At 39.7% G+C, this 22,785-nt stretch overlaps 1 protein-coding gene across 3 annotated transcripts in view; it reads left to right on the top strand.

Moving 5' to 3' along the window:
- Nucleotides 1-22,785, top strand: part of SYVN1 (synoviolin 1) — a 1,102,750-nt gene that overhangs the window by 1,063,585 nt on the left and 16,380 nt on the right. For all 3 annotated transcript variants that reach the window (XM_044075840.1, XM_044075842.1, XM_044075841.1), the window contains exon 15: nt 20,650-20,795. In XM_044075840.1, the coding sequence (XP_043931775.1) occupies nt 20,650-20,795 (146 nt within the window). The remainder of the gene's footprint in view (nt 1-20,649; nt 20,796-22,785) is intronic.

The following is a 22,785-nucleotide window of genomic DNA, read 5'->3' as shown; positions in this document are numbered from 1 at the left end:
AAGAAAAGTCTGAAGCAGCAAACTATTCCAATAACAGGAAGCACTTTTGTCTACACAGCTTTGTAACAACTTCTTCAGATTGTATGCTCTGGACTAACCACTTTCTTTTAAGTAAACAGTCCCCATCCCGTGATCAGTGAAATTAACAAAAGAACACCCACATATGAATGTTAATCCTTGTAACGTTTGTACTTTAAAATATGCACACAATTCAAAGAATTATTAATGCCCGTTTTTTTTTTCTTTTTTTCAAAGCATTTAGTAAAATCTGCTGTCTAAATTCTCATACTTTTAAGAGAATTTTTTGTCCCCTTCTCAAAAATGTTTCCTAAATACCTTAAATGCCTTATGTTTACATAAAATGGAAATATCTTAAATGCCTTATGCATGTATAAAATAGAATATCAGAGATGCAAAAACTTTTTTTTTTTTGTTATAGATCATCAGATGAAATATATTAGGAAATTTTAATTGTCACCGTACTTAAACCCACTATGAACAGCAATTCACAGGTGCTTAATTCTTTCTTCACGTCAGAGTGTAGCATTATTAATGGTATATGGATAATGGATCTTGTTTGCTAAAGTACAACACTTTTTTCCTGGTATTAAACTCCATTTGCTTTCTCAGTGACCATAAATATCCTGGAGTTTCAACTCTGTCATTTGTTGTATTCACAGTTGACCTGATAGTAGTGTTACGGGCAAACTTGCTTATCTATATGACACTGTTCACTGGAATGTATGACATAATGGTAAAAAAAAAAAAAAAAAACAATGGTCCAAGAACAGACGTTTATGGCACCCCCACAGTGAATAATGTCTCCCCATAAGTAACTTCCTTTATTTTAACTTCTATTAGTGACCCATTTTGCTAATCAGTTATGTTATTTCTGTGCATTACCTTGATGATGTAACTGTGAGAAACTGGAATAAAACGCTTTTGTAAGATCCAAATAGACTACCAACCAGATTCAGTAAAGCCTACACCGTTCATTTCCACGTGTGCACAGTGTTTTGGATTCAGTTAGTGGCTCCATGCACAGCCGTGCAAACAAGATAGACACCATGGCATGCAAATTACAGCATGAGCAGCAGAATTGTATGCCAATCAACCAATCCAAGATGGAGGAGTTATTCAGCAAGCTATAAATCAGCTGTGTAGAGTCACTGCTGGCTTCCATTGGGAATTCCAAAACCTGTTGGAGTGCAGCCACAGACAGGAGTCTATACAGAAGCAATGTTAGGGGCTGCTGTTGCTGTAATTCATGTGTATGTGCAACAGGCTGAAGTCTATGCTGCTGCTGTTAATAGAATAAGACCAAGAAGAAGAGTATTCACACCCCGGGTTACTTATCACAGTCTACATCATGTGGAAATTGTAGAGTGCTACAGCATGGATAGAGACATACTACAGGAACTCTGCAACCTCTGTTGTCCTCAGCTCAGAGCCAGGCAAACCGAGGGGAACCCATTCCAGTGGAGAGACAGGTATGTGTAGCACTTAAAATCTTAGCTACAGGTACCTTTCAGAGACCAACAGGGGGCATGCTGGGGGTGTCACAGGTATCTGCATCCAGGATCCATCAGTTCTTGAATGCTATGCTTCAGCATGCTAGTGACCACATATTTTCTCCGTACTCCTGAGGATAGGGCCAGGAATATCCAGGAGTTCTACCCTGTAGCACACTACCCTGAAGTACTGGGTGCCATAGAGTGCACACATGTAGAAATTAAGGCACAACCCAGGGAACCGGGAAAGCTGTACATTAATAGAAAGGGATTTCACTATATTAAATGCCAAGCCAGGTGTAATGCCAAGAGAATCATCTTGAATGTGTGTGTTGGCAACCCAGGCAGTTACCATGACTCACATATCTGGCACACCTCCCAAATGTATCAGATGTTCACTGGGGGGATATCCCACAGGATCATATATTGGGGGGTGCAGGGTATGCACTGGAACCGTGGCTGATGACAACCATCAGAAGTGCGCACACATCTGCTGAAGAAAGCCATAATGACACACATGCTCAAACCAGAAATATCACAGTGTGTGTGTTTGGGTTGCTGAAGTTGCGGTTCCAGTGCCTAGCTGGTGGAGCCCTGCAGTACAAGCCAAAGATATGTACTGAAATATTCACAGTATGTGTTCCATGCTTCAGAACATCATCCTGAGAAAACCACTTCAGCAGAACAGCAGGCTCAGTATAAGGGTAAGGCTACTTTTCCATTATCAGAGCAACAGTTCTAAGGCACTAGCACGCATGTGCACTGAATATTCCAGCCAAATGACTGCAGATTTAATTTGTCGACATCTGCTTGATGTTATTCGTGTTTCACTGTTGCAGTCATCACATTTGGGTTATCTGCTTGTAGGTAGCCCTCAGTCGGCCTGAATACCAGAGTCTTGGGATTTCTGCGTCGGATGCTGTCGCTTCTTCCATGACGTCAGGTCGTCAGGGGTATAAAACATGCAGCTGATGCCATTACATCAGTCTTTATTGCTGTGCGGTGCCCGAAGCAGAAGCAGTTCGCGATTGTCGGTCGGCCGCCTCTTGAAAGTTTTGTTTTTCAAGTTTCAGACCCAGAAAAGAAAACTCTTGGCATCTGTTAGAGAAAAATACTTTAAAAAGACCAAAAGCATAAGGTTCAGTTCAGGTATCTTTATTCTTGCTCAAGGAGACAAAAAATGCAGTTACAGAGTTTGTCTGACTAAATCAGGAAGTGTCACAGTTATTATACCTTTCTTTCAAGACATTGCCCACTACGACTGACGTAGCAGATCACCAGTTCACAATTCTGTTACTTTACAGATATTTCTCACGTTTCTAGCTGACTCTTCAAAGTTTAAAAAAGATTTTTTCAGTAAACAGGATGGCCTTGACGACCACCGGTCAATTATAACTTTCTTGCTATGTGATGATACAAGTCTAGGTACTATGGCTAATTTAAGCACAGTGCAAGTACAGATTTCTGAAGCAGTTTATTGCTCGTAATATCTAACTATTTTGCAGCTTGTGCACTTTTTTCATCAACATGAACAGAGCTTATTGTTCATAATGAATGGATCTACAGAAATTATTATTATTCTCTATTGAATTTCCTGACCTAGCAGAAAATCACCTGCTTTCCAGTACATTTCCAAGGCATAAACATGTATTTTGCTGTGCTAGCAAACTAGGTCAGAGTGCATCTTGCAGTGTCAGAAAGCACAATTTCAGAAAAGCATATTTTTAGTTTCAAATAGAACTAATGCTGCATATAGAATAAAAACGTGTTAATCTTCCCTTATTTAAAATGAGCAGGAAATACCTATGTTTCAGAGCAGGTTCTATGCACTATCAGTTCTCTGCACTTCCCTTTGGCTTATCAACCTCGCCCAGAGTATTCACAAAATGCCTAGCTCCAGTCGTTGCATATTGCAGGCAGAGAACAATTCAAATGTACCCATACTTGGACGATTGCCTGATTCAGGTAGACAGTCAGGAATTGCTACTACAGCACCTGACATTTGTAAAGAGACTTCTGACTTCACTGGTGTACACCATCAACGAAAACAAATCACATCTGGTACCCAGACAACATATTGTATTCCTGGGAGGAAGCTTGAACACAACTTCCCAAATGGTACTCCTCACTCCAGAAAAACAAATTTATTTGACAAACTACTTCAATCTACCAAAACCCAGGTATGTGCAAGAAAAATACTGCAAGCCCTAAGGTTCATGGCCTCTCGCATTCTACTAATTCCATATGCAAGACTGCATATGAGGAAACTTCAATGGTACTTAAAAAGTCTATGGTGTCAACATTCACAGGACCTGCAAACAATGATTCCTATCATTCCTTGCCTAAGGACAGAGTTCCTTTGGTGGGCAGAGGCCTGCTACCACAACAAGGGACTCCCTTTTACTCAACCCCCTGCCACCCAAACCCTAACAACAGATGCATCAGACTATGCATGGGGGGCTCACATGGCAGGACAATGCATTCAAGGCAAATGGAGCCCAAAGCAAATGGACCTGCATATCAATGAAAAGAAATGTTAGCTGTACAGAATGCTCTGACAGCCTTCAAAGGCTTTATTCTTCCAGGACAGCTATTGGTAAAGACCGACAACACCACAGTTATGTGGTATATAAACAAGCAGGGGGAACCCATTCCTACCTACTCTGCAGATTAGCCTTGGCTCTGTGGAACACAGCCTTGAACAACCAAGTGCACCTGCAAGCTCAATTCCTGCCAGACTAACTAAATTCACTGGCAGACGACTTAAGCAGAAATCTCATGGACCCACGAGTGGAAACTGGATCCCAAAATATTCAAGCTTTTGAGGGACAGGTGGGGGCACCAGAGTTGGACCTTTTTGCTTCCCTCAGAACTATCAATTGAGCAAATATTGCACCAGAACTCCCCACAGCCAAGCTTGTTAAGTGGATGCCCTGTCCTTTACCTGGGAAAGCCTCTCAATCTATGCCTTTCCCCCTCTGCCCCTCCTCTCGAGGGTTCTACTAAAGATCAAACAGGACAAGCCAAGGACAATCCTGATTGCACCAGACTGGCCATGCCAGCAATGGTACCCTCTTTTGCGCAGTCTGACAGTAGTGCCACCATGGCACCTGCCTCAGACCCCTTCCCTGCTGTTCCAGTAGGAGGGCCAGAGTTTGCACCCTCAGCTCCAGACCCTGAACCTAGCAGCCTGGCTCATCCCCTGAACTCATCAACAGCAATCCCCAGTAAGCAGGTGCTGGATGTCATTCTGGAGGCAAGGAGGCCTAGTACTAGAAAACCCTATTTGGAAAAGTGGAAAAGATACTGTTCCTGGAGCCAGTCTCAGGGATGGACACAACTGTGTCCAGCTTACCTCATATACTGGATTACTTAACAGAAATGCTTCACAAAGGCCTATCCTTCTCTTCAATTAAGAATCATGCCTCTGCCATCTCAGCTCATTATAATATTGAGCCACCCCTCTTCTCTCATCCTCTGGTCAAACAGTTCCTGAGAGGAGCCAAAATTTAAGACCCCCCAGGAGAGCTCCCACTCCAGCCTAGGAACTTAACTTTGTATTGGAAAAGCTCACACATCCGCCCTTTGAACCTGCTGCTACAGCAGAGTTAAAATTCCTCTCATGGAAAACAGCTTTACTTCTAGCCATCACTTCAGCAAGAAGAGTGTCTGAATTGCAGACCCTTATGGCCGTGGAACTCTTCATTATCTTCCATGCGGACAGAGTTTCCCTCAGGACCAAGCCATAATTTATGCCCAAGGTGGTATCTAGTGTGGCTTTAAACCAATCCATTCAGTTGCCAACTTTTTTCCCTAATCCTCAGAATAAAGGAGAAAGGATCTTGCACTCCCTGGACGTGCACAGGCAGCTTAGGTTCTATCTGGACAAGACTAAGCCTTTCAGTAAATCTGACCAGCTGCTAGTCAGTTTTGCTGCAGGGTCAGAGGGCAAGGCCATTTCAATGCAAACCATTTCTAAATGGATAGCACACTTCATCCATTTCTGCTACAAACACCATGGGAAACCTACCCCACAGGGGACCAGAACACATTCCACTAGAGCTACATCATCCTCCACAGCTTTTCTCAGAGGAGACCCTACCACGGACATCCTGGAAGCTGCAACATGGAGCTCTGTACACACTTTCACCAAGCATTACCACTTGCCTCTCTTTTCTAAATCCAGAGCTATAGTTGCTACAGCAGTCTTACAGGGCCTGATTACCAGCCCTAATGCTTCTTAACTACCTCCACCCATCTTCAGCTTTGGGAAACAACCCAAATGTGATGACTGCAACAGTGAAACACGAAGAACGTAGTGCAGTTGTGTACACTTACCATAAATGTAGATGTTAGAGTGTATTCACTGTTACAGCCCTGGTTACCCTGCCTCCAGCCCCCTGACTTCTCTTTACTTCTACCTATCTTTTTTGTTTGGCATATCTTATATCATTGGTATTTGCTTTTTGCTAGGGGTGTTACTTACCTTGTAATTGCTTCCTATTTTGGGGGCTCCTGACGTCTGTGGCAAAAAAAACTGATGCAGTGGTGTTGGCTGCATGTTTTATACCCCTGACGACCTGATGTCGTGGAAGAAGCGACAGCATCTGATGCAGAAATCTCAAGACTCTGGTATTTGGGCCGACTGAGGGCTACCTGCAGGCAGATAACCCAAATGTGATGACTGCAACAGTGAATGCACTCAAACATCTATGTTTATGGTAAGTGTACACAACTGTAATTTTCCTAACAAACTGACAGTCATGTGTGCTTGCAGATATCAAAGCTGTTTTGCCAGGGATGTCAGAAATTTCCGTTTTGCACTTCGGCCTCATTGTGTAGCGTTGCCCCTCACTTCCCTAATATTCAAAACATTTCTTTGAATTGCTCATATGTACTGACATAAATGTTTGGCTTACCATATGCAGATGATGGTATGCTCTGTTTGTCTGATGGTCCTGGAAGAAGTTAAGCAAAAGGTAAGGACAGCATCAGCAAAATTAACAGTAATACAGGGGGTAATACTTTTGCTCCTTTCTCTGTCCATTAACTATACTTTGAACAAGAACTTGGATGATAATTCTAACTTAAGTCCATGTATAATCAATCAGAATATGTTAACTGTAGCAATCTTCAATCCCCCCAATCATTTCTCTTATAAAACAGAACTAACATATTGATATAATTTTTTTTTAGTATACAACCATATTATAACAATTGAGATACAAAAGCCTACCTGTAAATTCCTCCTGGGACATGCTTGCTGTCCCTGCAACAGTAGCACCAATGTCAAGGACATGCTGTTCTCCACTTTTCTGGGAGCTGTCTGGATCTCTGATAGTGGATAGGAACATTTCATTTGCTGTTAGTGGTGGCTGTGTAGCAGGCCTCCCCGGTACCCATCTGATCATGAGCTACTGCAGCTGCAGTCCTCTGTGCAGATGAGAGCATGTCAGTGGTGCACTTGGTCATATGTCCTGCTGTGGCCACCCACTGCATTAATATCTGCCACGATTTTCAGCCAAATTTGCATTCTGCCTGTCATATCTCCACTTCCCCTCTCAAGCAGGAAGGCAACATATTGCCTAAAAGCTCCAATAATGTCCTAATTCTCAGGGTCACTGATGGGTGGTTTTCGAGGATTGAGATACTTTGTTGGCATAGTTTTAGGTGTCCCAAAACACAACAGAAGGATAGTGCACATAAGTATCACTTAACAAGATAACTGTTCCCAGATAAAACACAGGAGCATTTCAGTATTACCCACTGGACAAACATAAAACAGTCTGAGATTTGAAATATAAACAACTGCAAAAAAGGAGAGTAACAGTAGCAACATATCTTTGTGCCATAACAGAAATGCAGCTTTGTTTCCCCACTCACAAAAGGACAGGCAAACTACACATTTTGTTAAGAAACCATATTTTAATTGCTAAAAGTGCTATCAAATGAACTATCACTGAAACCTGTCCACAGATTTAACACAGAACATTCCATTTTAAGGTATTGCTAATCATGTGTACCTGTGAAATGCCCTGACAAACATGCCCATGCTTATCAGTACACTTCTAGCTAATACATGCAGCTACAAGTATAAAAACATTTGCTAATCTTTATGTATGTGTGTCTATATATAAAACACTATTAAACAGATTTTTTACTGCATATGCTGAAATGTAATTATGTAGCTGACAAAATGCAAGCATACTTTCTCAAGTTCAGTAATCGTCTGTGCAGTTCTATCCCAAAATAATAGCCTTTTTTCTGTGTTCTGCACATAAACAAGTCTTCTCACTTGGTTTCCCCTAGCTGCATGGTTGCCTTTTTGTGGTGTAGATTCAGGGTTGTCAACACAGTGAAGATTCAAGTCAGGTGTGAACTCGTTAGAATTACTGAATCCCAAATACTTGGCTCTGTGTAGCTGATGTAAACATAGTGCAGCAAGTCCCTCAGTGTTTGTTTTTAATGGATTGCAACTGTGAATAATTACTAGTACGGAGAACGAGAAAGCAGCAGTGCAGGCTGCTGTACATCCAGTGGGTGTGTCAGGTTAGACTTACAAAGTGTTAGATGTAATTTTGTCAAAGTTGGGAATGTAAGTAAACAGCACACAATTCACAGGTTATGTTCATTATCATCCAACATCCCCGTCATTTGTTGGCAACTGCATATTATAGTATTGCCATTTAATATCCTCACACATTTTAAAGACAGTGATATAGAATGACTTACAGACTGCATGTCTCTGATTACTGGTCAGATAAGAAAAGAATGAGCAACAAACAGAAAGAGGTAAGACAGAGCTGCATGTCTGCAAACAATACTCATAACTGGTTGTGTGATCACTTAGTGCACCACATCCAAAAATAATAAACGTACAAGTAACACTTGTATGGTTTCATATTACTATAGATGATGCAGTTGCTTGTATGCAGAATGATTTCAGTTCCTTACTGCAAAATGTTTTGTGTGGCAAAGAAGGATAAGGCACCCTTATTGTGTTCTGAAGGTTCATTGGTGTGAGAGTTCAAACCCAGACCTATGTAGAAATATGTCATGTGTACTAACATTTTGTCATATGGATGTCATAGATTGCTTTTCCTCATTTCAGCTACTTTTTCCTTTTCTTTTTTTTTCCATTTTATTCTTTTTTGGGGTTGGCAGTGTTAATGATTAATAATAAATAATAAATTAATAGTAATCCAGCAAGAGGCCAGTCACCAGTGGAGTACCAGAGGGCTCAGTGCTGGGCCCCCTCATGTTTGGAATATACTTCTCAGATGTCAAGGCAAATGTAGATGGCCTTTAGCTGATGAGGTTTGCTGATGACTGCAAGTTGGAGGCAATCATTGACTCCCCAACCGATGCTGATATCCTGCAGAAAGGTCTGACATAAACTAATGGTTGGTGCCAGAGCATTGGCCTCAAACTGAATGCGAAGAAATGCATAATACCCTGTGGGAAATTAAATACCCAAATATTACAGCATTGATGGTACAATCCCTAAGAGTGAACCCAGTGGTGAGAGATCTGGGTACTCAAACAGATGGTATTCTGAACTTTAGCCATCATGTGTCCAAGGTGGTAAGGAAATCCTGTGTGGCTCAGCTTATAAGTAAGGGCATGGCATCCAGATCTAAGGATGTCATAGTACAACTGTACTCGGCCCTCATCAGACCAATAATCAAGTACAGTGCACTCTTTGACATGTACCTTGCCAGACGCATATAACAGCTGGAGTGTCTTCTGAGGTTTCTTACCAAAAAAAAAAAATACAAAGTGTAAACATGTCATGTGTGGACCAATTAAAAGCCCTATCACTGTATTCAGTTTCCTACTGAATACAGGAGGTGATCTTTGTTAAACCTACAAGGCAGTCTGACTCAGCCCTGATGAAAATGTTGCATATTCACAAAACTAACTGCATGAGGCTACCCTCTCTAAAGATCTAAATCTGATCTCTGACATTAGATCATGCTAAGGAGACAGATGTGTCCCAGATACTGCCCTTCGTGTGGAATAGGTTTCCTATTCATTTGAAGCAGAACCCTCCCCGACTGTCTTCAGTAGCAGTTTGGACTGATGGATGGGAAATTGCAAAATCACTCCTGGGGTGGCACCCATGTCCCTTATGGACAGAGGCATTGTGCAAAACTCATCAAAATCCTGCTTGCTGATCCTTGTTCCCTTCCCTTAGGGATAGAAAATTGGGTAAAATCCAGATAGAAGTGGCTAGGGTTTGTAAGGGCTCTTGAGATGTTAGCCTGGTAATCTCCTGTGAACCTATGAACATTTCACGCATTTGCAGTCACAGCTGTTCTTGACAGTTGGTACTTAGTAAACATATTAATCTGACTGGTGTAGCAGCAAAGCACTTCCCTTAGTACACCACTTCTTTTAGTGACATGTAATGTAGCATCTAAACTTAATCATTCTAGCAAGCCAGTGGAGGTATTTTACATTTCTTTTCCTATTTATGTCATAATAACACTAGTTTCAAAGCAATATTAATAAAATACAGTTAAATGTATAATGAAGTATCCACCAAGCACAAATAAATCGATGCTCAAAGGAAAAAATGCTTTAATAAGCACTGTAAAAAACACTCCAATACAAAGACCGGGTCTAGAAATACAAAAGCAATAACGTATCCACTATCACGGCCAACTTCATCAGTTAAACATCCATCTTTAAAAGTTAAATGCTTTTATATGTTTTTCAAATTACATCACAGTACTGAAAGCCAATCATGTTGGACCATTTACTAAGGTTAATTGTTGGAACTGATTGGTTCATACAGTCTCCACAAGCCAAGGTTAAAACCACATCTCTGAATAAAATAAATCCACACTTTAATTACAATAATAATTTAAAAACTTCTTTAAAAAGTTGATTAAACACATTGTTTTGTAACACCATTTAAAATAATTTAAAATGCTTTCTACATTAAATGTGAATGAAGCATGTGAATCTGGGTTTAAAAATGACACCATCTTGTGGCCATAGTGTATAATTACAACTGAACCAACAGCTGGTAATATAAAATCCTGAGAAGGGTATGTTTCTTGTAATTCGCAACAAAAGAACATAACAAAAAAGTTTTTGACCATTGTTTTAGCTCTTTGTATTAGAGTTTTGCAGCTCTCAACTTCAAAACTGGAGCTAATGATACCATGTCATTCAGCCCTAAGTTACGGTTAGCATCTAAAAAAAGTTGCCAATACAGTTCCTTGTATTCAATAAGTGTTTCCCACATCCCACCTCTTGGGTTAGTGGGGACAACTTCAAGTATAAAAAAAGAATAACCTGATGTGTTACATTTGGCTGAATGCTTGCTAAGTGCGTTTTTCTCATTCATCACCTTGACATCGTATAAGTGCTCATATATTCTCTGTCTGAGCTTTCTTAGAAGGAGGGACATTTTTTACAAACAGCCAGATATATGATGCCTTTGGTGTCACAGTTAGCAAATGTATTCAATTGCAAGGTCATATTTCTTGCTTCTAAAAAAATTGTTTCACCACAATGCAAATGTGTGCAGTATTTACATCTCCCACATTTGTATAATCCTTTCTTGGTTCTATTGCTACTGTTCTGTGTGTTGACATTTGTCCTTCCTTCCAAGTAGTTTTTGATGCTCTTCCCTTTCCGATAGACATGGGACAACTCTTTATCGAAAATATGTTCAAGGTCTGAAAATTTCGAAAAACTATGCCATTCCCTTGAAAAAATGTTCCTAATAAAGGCTGATTGTTCATTGAAGGTTGTAATTAACCCTGTTTCTTTTGCCCCAAAATTACTTGCTTGTCCTTTATTGTGGGTTAATTGTTCTTCTTCACCTAAAATAGGTGCAAATACATCTGTTCTTTTTGTGTTGACTTCTTCTAGTATTTTGTTGAACATTTCCAAAGGATACCCTCTCTGGGTAAAAAGGCCCCTTAAGAAGTTGGTTTCTTCAGAGAAGACTTTGTTGTCTGAAGTCATTCTGCTAGATCTGACCAATTGACCCTTTATTACCCCTTTCTTCTGGTGGGGGGGGGGTGGCAACTGGTGTAATGCAGATAAGAATTGGAGAAGGTTTCTTTTCTGAAAATCCTTGATGTAAATTTCCCTTCCCTTTTCTCTATGTGGACATCTAGATATTTCAGTTCTTGTTCATCAAAGTTGCCAGTAAAAGCCAAAAAGGTCGTAGTATTGTTTACGTGTATTAAAAGATTGTTGAAATTTTCTCTACTACCCTTCCAAAAGAAACACAGATCATCTAAGAACCTAGTATAAAGGGAGCATTCCTTAAATAGGGGGTTTCTGATGAGAAAATTTTCTTCCCAAAAGGCCATGATGATATTTGCGTAGGCTGGTGCACAGTGTGCATTTTCTTGTTTGAAGTACTCCCCTTGGAAATAGATGAAATTGTTTTTGAGAACTATTTCCATCAATGTCAAAATGTTCGTGAAGTCAATGTGTGTCAGTTTTTTGCTTTCTATTAATTTCTCCTCAAACCAAGATAAACCCAGGTCATGTGGAATACAACCAAATAGGTCTATAACGTCCATGGTTCCGAAAGAAGTGTTCTCACTGTATAGGGTAGGTTTGATTCTTCTCAACAGGTCCCAAGAGTCTTTTAAAATGTTTTCACATCCTTCAAGGACATGTTTAATCTTGTGATCAACATATTTTGCTAATGGAGCTGTTATAGAACCCTCCGCTGACACTATCGGTCTAACGTTTTATGAACTTTGGGTATTCCAAAAATGCAGGGAATTTTCGGTTTGTCAACTACCAAGAATTTGTCTTGATCTATTGAACCCTGCATTAGCATGTCATAAAGTAAAGCCTGGATCTTTCTATAGGCTATGTTCACTTCATTGATAGACACTCTAGTGTATTTGTCTGGATCATTTAGTAAATCCAACATTTTCCCTTCATATTGGATAGTTTCCATGACCACGACCCTCCTCCCTTGTCAGGTTTCATAACTCTCAGATTGTGGTTGTCACTAATAGCTCTTAAGGTATTTTTCTCTTCCGTTGTTAAATTGGAGTGAAAGGTTTTTGTTGTCAGGTGGGATCTAATTTCATGTTCTACCTTAAGCTCAAAGTTCTTAAGTTGGGGGTGTGGGAGGGTTGAATGTGCTTTTCGCTTCAAGACCTGTCTATCATAGTCTACAGTTTTGTCCTTGAAAAACAGCTCCAAATTCTTTTCGGATAAACAACTTGATGTCTAACAGAAGTTTAAAGATGTCCGTTTTGTGTGGGAACAAAAGTGAAGCCTTTAGAAAATAAATCGAACCAACTCTTGTTGATGCTGACACTAGAATAATTGTAAATGTTAAATCCATTGAATGTCCAGGTATTGAGAATGTTGGTGATACCATCTTCTAATTCCAACCCTGCCTCGTCTGGAAAGGTCTCCTGTAGTTTTGAATTGTAATAAACCTTCCCTTGTTGCATGAGTCTCTCTGATCTCCTTAATGGGGCATATTCTTCTGGCCCTGGGGCTTGTTCCTGTTGTTCATCAATTTCCTCCCCCATTCACATTCGTGTGTCTCTTGCCTCCCCTGGTTCACATAACTATTTCTGTAAGTAGTTCTTGGTTTGGGGTAGTGTGTTTTGTTTTTGTACTCATCTTGGTCCCTTTTGATTTTCCCTATTTTCCTAGTCTGAACCTCCTTGCATTTAGCATCTACTTTGTGAAACACATTTTGGTATTTTAATTTATTGGCTTCAATAGAATACAACAAATCGTTTGTAATAGCTTTGTTGGTTTTTTCAATGTCTAATTGTAGCTTTTCCATAACCCTTTCATTATTATTAATAATAGCTTTCATTATATTCATGCCACAGTTATCAAAAATAGAAATGAGCTCGTTACAAAATTCAGACCCATCAACAACATTGTTAGGGTATTTGCAGACCCTTAAACCCTTTGGTACAATGCTCAAGGAAATACAGTACTTTAAATAATCATTGTCAATTTCTAAAGTTTTGTATTTAATCAAAAGAATTCTAAATCATTAAGTAGTGTAGAAAAATTAGAGTTAGTTTGCACAGTTGGATAAATCAAAGCTATATTTAGCTTTAAAACAGTCTGAAAACAGTTTCTGTGTACCTGTGGAAGCGTTAGATATGTCCGTGCACTCTTGGTGCCGTTTCCTCTGACTTTTCGGTCTCACCGATATATCATCACCGCCATTACTGTTAGCGTTCCCTTGATCAATCGGTGGGAACCCATCCAGACTGTTTCCACTGTCTAAATCCTCTCTGTTTGAAAAATTGTTTCCTTCTTCATCGCGAATATTACAGTCTGTCACAGTCTGCTTCCGATTCACTTCCTGGTTCCCCGGGAGTTGTGAAAGCATTGCAATGGAGGCAAATGACTGACTGGCCCGGTGTCAGCAACCAACTGCGTGAGTTGCCCGATCAACTTCCTTAGTTCCCCAGTCTCGGAGCTCCTAGGAGCTAGATCTGTGCTCGGCAGTGGCTCCATAACACAAACCAATAATAGACCGATAGTGTCAGCGGAGGGTTCTATAACAGCTTCATTAGCAAAATATGTTGATCACAAGATTAAACATGTCCTTGAAGGATGTGAAAACATTTTAAAAGACTCTTGGGACCTGTTGAGAAGAATCAAACCTACCCTATACAGTGAGAACACTTCTTTCGGAACCATGGACGTTATAGACCTATTTGGTTGTATTCCACATGACCTGGGTTTATCTTGGTTTGAGGAGAAATTAATAGAAAGCAAAAAACTGACACACATTGACTTCACGAACATTTTGACATTGATGGAAATAGTTCTCAAAAACAATTTCATCTATTTCCAAGGGAGTACTTCAAACAAGAAACAATGGGTGCACACTGTGCACCAGCAAATATCATCATGGCCTTTTGGGAAGAAAATTTTCTCATCAGAAACCCCTATTTAAGGAATGCTCCCTTTATACTAGGTTCTTAGATGATCTGTGTTTCTTTTGGAAGGGTAGTAGAGAAAATTTCAACAATCTTTTAATACAAGTAAACAATACTACGACCTTTTGGCTTTTACTGGCAACTTTGATGAACAAGAACTGAAATATCTAGATGTCCACATAGAGAAAAGGGAAGGGAAATTTACATCAAGGATTTTCAGAAAAGAAACCTTCTCCAATTCTTATCTGCATTACACCAGTTGCCACCCCACCAGAAGAAAGGGGTAATAAAGGGTCAATTGGTCAGATCTAGCAGAATGACTTCAGACAACAAAGTCTTCTCTGAAGAAACCAACTCTTTTACCCAGAGAGGGTATCCTTTGGAAATGTTCAACAAAATACTAGAAGAAGTCAACACAAAAAGAACAGATGTATTTGCACCTATTTTAGGTGAAGAAGAACAATTAACCCACAATAAAGGACAAGCAAGTAATTTTGGGGCAAAAGAAACAGGGTTAATTACAACCTTCAAAGAACAATCAGCCTTTATTAGGAACATTTTTTCAAGGGAATGGCATAGTTTTTCGAATTTTTCAGACCTTGAACATATTTTCGATAAAGAGTTGTCCCATGTCTATCGGAAAGGGAAGAGCATCAAAAACTAATTGGAAGGAAGGACAAATGTCAACACACAGAACAGTAGCAATAGAACCAAGAAAGGATTATACAAATGTGGGAGATGTAAATACTGCACACATTTGCATTGTGGTGAAACAATTTTTTTAGAAGCAAGAAATATGACCTTGCAATTGAATACATTTGCTAACTGTGACACCAAAGGCATCATATATCTGGCTGTTTGTAAAAAATGTCCCTCCTCCTACGTAGGGAAGAGCGAAAGAAAGCTCAGACAGAGAATATATGAGCACTTATACGATGTCAAGGTGATGAATGAGAAAAACTTAGCAAGCATTCAGCCAAATGTAACACATCAGGTTATTCTTTTTATACTTGAAGTTGTCCCCACTAACCCAAGAGGTGGGATGTGGGAAACACTTATTGAATACAAGGAACTGTATTGGCAACTTTTTAGATGCTAAAGGGCTGAATGACATGGTATCATTAGCTCCAGTTTTGAAGTTGAGAGCTGCAAAACTCTAATACAAAGAGCTAAAACAATGGTCAAAAACTTTTTTGTTATGTTCTTTTGTTGCGAATTACAAGAAACATACCCTTCTCAGGATTTTATATTACCAGCTGTTGGTTCAGTTGTAATTATACACTATGGCCACAAGATGGTGTCATTTTTAAACCCAGATTCACATGCTTCATTCACATTTAATGTAGAAAGCATTTTAAATTATTTTAAATGGTGTTACAAAACAATGTGTTTAATCAACTTTTTAAAGAAGTTTTTAAATTATTATTGTAATTAAAGTGTGGATTTATTTTATTCAGAGATGTGGTTTTAACCTTGGCTTGTGGAGACTGTATGAACCAATCAGTTCCAACAATTAACCTTAGTAAATGGTCCAACATGATTGGCTTTCAGTACTGTGATGTAATTTGAAAAACATATAAAAGCATTTAACTTTTAAAGATGGATGTTTAACTGATGAAGTTGGCGTGATAGTGGATACGTTATTGCTTTTGTATTTCTAGACCCGGTCTTTGTATTGGAGTGTTTTTTACAGTGCTTATTAAAGCATTTTTTCCTTTGAGCATCGATTTATTTGTGCTTGGTGGATACTTCATTCTACTTTTCTCAGTTTATTTGGCTGTTTGGCTCACTATTTTTTAACAGTTAAATGTATTTTACATTTCTTTGATTTCTGTCATTGTAACACCAGTTTCAAAGTAAATAATGTTAGGAATGCCACTGTAGCAGTGATCTCATACTGTAACATTTTCTGTTATAAATGTTTGTGCATGTTACCCTAGCAGCTGCAGTTCAAATTGAGGTGACTGTTGCCATATGGGTTCCTTCCTTTGCTCTATCTCCACTTAGAAAAGAAAGACTTGAACGTTTGTACTGGCAAACAGTAGTGAGGTTGTAGATCTCTTCAGAACTCTGGAAGGCAGTCAGTATTTCCTACATTTTCTGTCTAGCCCTCATAACTCATAGGAATAGCCTACAAGAGGTATGGGGCTGCCAGAGTCTGACATCAGTGAAGAGTGGTACCAGAGCTTTTTTTGAAGAAAAGAGGTACCAAAATGATACCAGTTCCGATAGTGTTCAGGGATAAATATGTCATTACTGTCCAGATGACGCAAGCTCAATTAGCAGCTTGGGGTGTGAGAGCTGACAAAGGAGAATTTAAGTGGCTATCTGGGTAGGTGTATAACAAGATGCATACAGCCACAGTCTATCAAAGGAGAAGGGTGTTATCATAGTATTCTTCACAGCAGCTAGCTTATGGCTCACCAAGTCACTGCCTGGTGGTCACTTTAGTTAATAAGTGCACGAGTGTGTGTCGTTGAAGGCATTGAGTCCCTTTGGTGGTATGTGTAGCCCATCCTTCCATGAACAGGGTGGGATTATGCTAATCAAAAATCCTCATAGCCAGGATGCCAGCAAGGACACAAACAACCCTCATGGCTGCCTGATGGCCCTCATATAAGTGGTTCTGGGTCTCCCCACCACAGAGGAATGAATGAGCCCAATTCTAGATGGGAAAAGGTTGTTGGTTGGGAGGCAAAGGGACAAAAAGAACCTTGATACGGAATCAAACTACCTTTATAGCAAAACATCAGTCCAGGTCATGAATGCAGAAGCAAGTTAACATCAGGACTTTGAATCCAGTTCTGTATTAAATTTGCAGTCAGTACAGACTGTGCAGGATAGGTGTGGTATATTAGTAACATGATGTACCACTCAGCAGCTTGGTCACAGAGTTCTGCACCAGCTTTATACTGTTAGGGTCAGTGTTGGTAAGCCACAGGTATAGGCCGTTACAGTTTGTCCAGGTATGAAGAGATCAAGGCCTAAACTACTAACAGGTAGGTACTTGGCAGTAAAAAATACTTGATCCTGGAAATGTTTTCCAGGGGCAAACAAGATGATTTCTTATTTGCAGATGCTTAGTCTCAGAGCATCTGCATGCAGTCCAGGATCACACCTAGGTTATGCACCTTATCAGCAAACTCAAGCTTATTTCTACCACATAAGATAAAGTTGGAAATGGAGGGAGCAGAAGACTTGTAAAGTAGCAAGGACTGCAGTGCCCTCAGTTTTGGATTTCGTTATTAGTAACCCAGGAGTGGATGGCCTCAGGGTCACTAGCAAGGGAGTGCACTTATTTCTTCATGTAGAAAGGAGAGGTTAAGCTGGGAGTCATTAGCTTAGTAATAACATGCAAGATCCCGCTCCCAAATATCTTCTTCTAAAGACTAGATGTATATCATGACCAAAAGTGGGTCTAAGATTGAGTCTTGTGGTACTCTGCTTGAGTAGAAGGAAGAGGTGTTATTTCCATAACAAACTTTGAGTTTGGCCACAGAGGTAAGGGGTAAACCCCTGTAACACCATAAAGGAGATAAAACAGTAAGTTTGTGCATCTTTGATCAAAAATACCATGGTCATTTTCAAAGAAAGATCCAGGAAGACTATACAGAATACTTGCACTGGTTTTGAGCCTTTAGGAAATCGCTGAATGCTAAAATAAGGTCAGTCTTACCGCAATGGAAAGTGCAAAACCCAGGTTAGAAAGGAACTGAGAGTCCATTAACTGTTAAGTAAATGTCCATTTGCATGTAAGTAGCCTTCTCAGTACTCCCATCATTATTGGGTGATGTGGCTGAGCTTCTTTATGGCCTTATTTGACATAAGTTTAGTAAGAAACCGTAAAGTCTTTTCCAAGAAAGGAGGAATAGAGAGAGAGTGGTAGTTGTCAAAAGTATTGGAATCCCAACAAGGTTCCAGAGTTTAGGGATGACAAAAGCCTCAGACCTTCAAAAGGAAACAAAAACCTGAAATATTACTGAACTAAGAATGTCAAGACACCAGAAGCAGTCTGAGGTGGGCCCGCATTCATTGGCCGCATTTTTGATGCAAGTCAAGAGCTCATCTTAAATTAAAATGTCAGACATAATCCAGGAAATGGTAAATGTAGAATCTGAAACTGTTACTTTCATAGGATCAGATAACAGATAGGGTCTTATTGGCGAATTTCATCAGCAGATAAAATGAGCAGCAGACTTGTATAGTAGAGCAGATAAGGCTCTTTGGGTAATGAGACAGGCTGGGTTGCACAGCCTGTCCACCAACAGAGGAACATAGCTAGTTGGTTAGCCACTGCTGAAAACTCTCTAGTCAAACTGCTCTCTTAGACGTTATCATGGCTTGAATGTGTACTCTGGTGCTTATCCACAATCCCACACCGTGCCCTTGATATATTCAGCCTGTGCTGCTTTTGCCTTATTTTGATGAAGCTCATTCTGACCATGGCTCGTGTCTTATAAATACAGAGCAATCCATAACTTGAGTTGAGAAAATAAAGTGCTAAGAACAGTGACCTGTTACAGTCCACAACCAATGACATCAAGAAACCAGGCATCACCTGTGGAAGGAACTGAAGCAGCATAGAAGAGAAGTCTTTTTTAAATCCATCAGGATTGTTGACTTTGCTGGTGCTTGATTCGAGGATATCTCATATGCTGATATTTTATTGGTTCACACCATTGACAAGTATTATTGCTTGGTGTATGACTCTGGGATTTAGGCTTCCTGTTGTATATCAGTGCATCAGAATTTGGCCTGCTGAGCCTTTGTCTGATGCCTTCAGGGGTAGGATTACTGCTTGAGGTTCTTTGCTGGGTATTTTTGGTGGGTTTAAGTTACCCTCTCACTGGCCTCCTGACTGCATAGCTCATTCATCTTGTTGCTATTTGAATTCCCAGTAAGTCAGGTAACTATATATGTCTATGTATCCCTTACACTGTAGTGACGGATCTTCATTTTATTTCATGTAGTTGTCTGATACCTGCTTTATCCTTGCTCTTCAGTATCAGGTAAACTAGAGGCTATCCCAACAAATAGTGGTGTAGAGCAGAGAACCAGTCTTGGATTGCTTGTCTCGGGGAGAAAATTCTTGCTCAGTGTTTGGGGTGAACTTGATGGGATTCTAGGCTAGGCACATTCTCCTTTTGTGCATAAGGTGTCATGGCTTAGAAAATGGGAACGTCACAGAAAAAATTAAAATTGAGCGTGGAAGAAAGGATATCCTAATTGTAAATGGGGGGATGGCATACCAAAACGTTGTTGCTGGTTACGGTCTACATTTTCTTACACTTTCAGACAGGACTGATTTTTCTGCAGGTCAACCTCCTTTTCCCCTTTTTTCTTGGGGTCATGGTGCTAACTGTTGCCATCTGTTTTGATTCAGACCTGCTGTCCTACCTTCTTTGATGCTCACATCTGAGTTACTGTTGCAGATCTTTTCCTACACACTCCATTCATCTCTTGGCTGGATGTATTTGCTTCTTGCCTTCCTCCTCTGTCTACTAAATCATTTTTACCAAGTCATCTTTTGCTTTTACTATACTTGAAACAGAACCACAACAATTTGTTCTCCTTGACCTTCTGTGCAATTCAGGCTACTCTGGCTTCTGCTGTGATGTCTGCTTGTAGTGGCATTCCAGTCCCTGGTTATTTGCTGAAGTCCCTGTTCAGAGTCTGGCTGTAGTACCATGTCCTGTGCGTGTAGCGGCTTTGTTTGATCCATCCATTTCAACCAGTTTGTTACTGTAGTACAAGCAAGTTTCTAAAGATGTTTGCATTACAACAAATCGTAATAAGAAAGAGTAAACAAGGTAGGGTAAGAATTAATTGGAAACAGAATCATTCTGCTACATATTTTCCTTGGGCTTGAATTTAAAACAGTGTTTTGCCATTATATTTCATTTTTTTTTTTCAGAATAAAATGTGATGTATGATAAGGCATTACCAGTAATGCCAACACACACTGTTGTGTTTTTACTCAAATCTTGAGCAGGGCCACCATATACATTTATCATTTTACATTTATTTTCCCTATGTGTTTTTAATATTCGCACATACACGAATGTCTAGCAGCTGACTAATGCCAGTCTATATTTTAGTATATAATTTTTAACTAATCTGATTATTATAGTTTTTGCTGCCTTTTACTCAGGTTCTTAGCTGCTGCAAGGCCATTTTGCTGTAGATTGTAAAGCATAGACACTAAATTATATCTTCTTTTTCAGACCTTACCGATCAGGGGTCACACCATCCAACACAGAAACTTCTGATGCACATTCCAGTAGTACTGCACCCTCAGATGCAGCTGTGAATGCACCTCAAGCTGGGTCTTCCCAACACTCAGCTGACTCAACCACACCTGAGCACACAGGTATGAAAGTACAATGATTCTGAAACCTCCATATCTTTTGCTTTTTAGTTATTGTGTATTGGGTGTCACTGACTGTATTCTGTTCTGTTTTTGCATTTGCAATCTTCTTATTGGACTTTGTAACATAAATGATTCTGCCTGACTGCTGCACTTTCATTCAGCTTTCTGTCATTTCTGCCTTCACATACCTTGACTGGTTTTAGTCTTGTGTATGTTATCAAAAGAAAATTAGGAACACATTTTGCAATAAGTTGTCTACCCCACTCAGCAGCATATGGAATATTTGCATGTTTTACAGAATTTAGAGTATATATTTTCTGGGTGAATGAGATCATTACACAGTTGTCAATGTTTATTAAACACTGTTGTGCTTTAGTTTTTAATGTTTTGTTTTGAATATTAGCTATTTCAGTGGATTTTTTTTATTAGGTTTCACAAACCTGAAGTGATCATGTTGTATTTACTGGGCATTGCACTAGCATAACAGCTGGATGATGTTCTGCTTATTTTGCTGGTGCTTCTTCCCAGAGGATAATTAAGAGATTTAGCACAATGGTGTTAAATCACTTTCCATTATATAGGGTGGTTTGACATACTCAAGTTGTAATGTTTTTTTTTACTTTTAGACAAGTCAGTCCAGTCACTGGCTTAAGTGTGGTTAAAGTGAAAGTGATCTTGAAATAATTTCACTCCCAATTCTGAAAGGTCTCAATGAGATGTTAACATCTGGTAATTGTTAGGTTGTTTGATATTAGCTTGTATCTGTTTAAGATGCAGCAACTCATACCTGTACTTTCAGGATTTCTAGAAAGCAAGTGTCCTTTGAACTGCTTTTCCTGCATCATTTTACAGCCCGGCTCAAGTTTTACCTTAAGCACTTTTGTCCAGGAAGTCATTGCCTCATTTACCTGACTGTGGCATCCTTGCATCTGGTTGTAAAGGTAGTCTTGCCATACCTTTATAAAAATCTTTCCTGGTTTTCATACTGTCAGTATCTTCTGTGAAAAATTGTACACATCTGCCTGCCAAAAAAAGTGATCTAATAGCCTGAGCTTACCAAGTACTCCTATTCTCACCAAATTCCTTAGTAACGTCATTAGTGCTGCTGTGGTGTGTCAGAAAATGTCAGCAACTACTGCCTGTGCTGTTTTGCAATCAGAACACCCAACAATGCTTCCATTTAAAACTCAGTCTTTCTCAGTGCTTTTTGTCAGAGAACTATTCTCCCAAGAACTGACCCTCTTGAAAGCTGTTAAGTGTAATATGATTCCAGCTTTTTACACCTAGCTCCTCCTGTACATCTACAGATTCGGATTACCCTTGATGTAATGAATCCCAAGAGTGATTGCTTCCCTGATAGTGAGAGGTTGGGTTAGGTCACTAGCCACCCAAAGCTAACTTGGGGAGAGTAATTGAGGCAGTAGTTAATAAAATAATGATTTTCTAGTTATGCATAGCATTGGATCTGGACGTTTTTCTGTAGCAGCATGTCACTGTCCTGAGGTATTGCTGATTTGGAAGGTAGTCACATTATATACAGTGGAGAGTCCATTATCTGAACTAATTGGGACCTAGGATAGTTCAGATAATCAAATATACATTGAACCGGATAAAAAAACTTCTAAAATCTTTGTTTCTACATGCAGGGAATAAGTGGACAAAGAATATTTTTCACACACGAGTGGGCTACATAAATGAAAACGAGCACAAGCGAATATATGTAACGTTTACATATTCAGACTTTGATTTTTCCTGCCTGAAAACTTTGGAAGGCTACATTCAGATAATTGACATTTCGGATAATCGAGAGACTACTGTGTAGTCTTGAATTAATGACTGCTGTAGTAACAGCCAGCCAGCTTCCAAAGCTTCATGGCACCTTCTGTGCACCGTCAGTCAGCTTGAGCTGAGTAAAATGCCATGCTTGGGCAACAAGCCCTTCAGAGCTTGCCTGTCATCAAAGAATACACTCCTCTGAGGCTTGAGGATC

The sequence above is a fragment of the Protopterus annectens genome, chromosome 6.part1 (assembly GCF_019279795.1).
Source record: "Protopterus annectens isolate FY-2018-M chromosome 6.part1, PAN1.0, whole genome shotgun sequence".
NCBI classification, from domain to species: domain Eukaryota; kingdom Metazoa; phylum Chordata; order Ceratodontiformes; family Protopteridae; genus Protopterus; species Protopterus annectens.
This window is presented reverse-complemented; position numbering and strand designations above follow the sequence as displayed.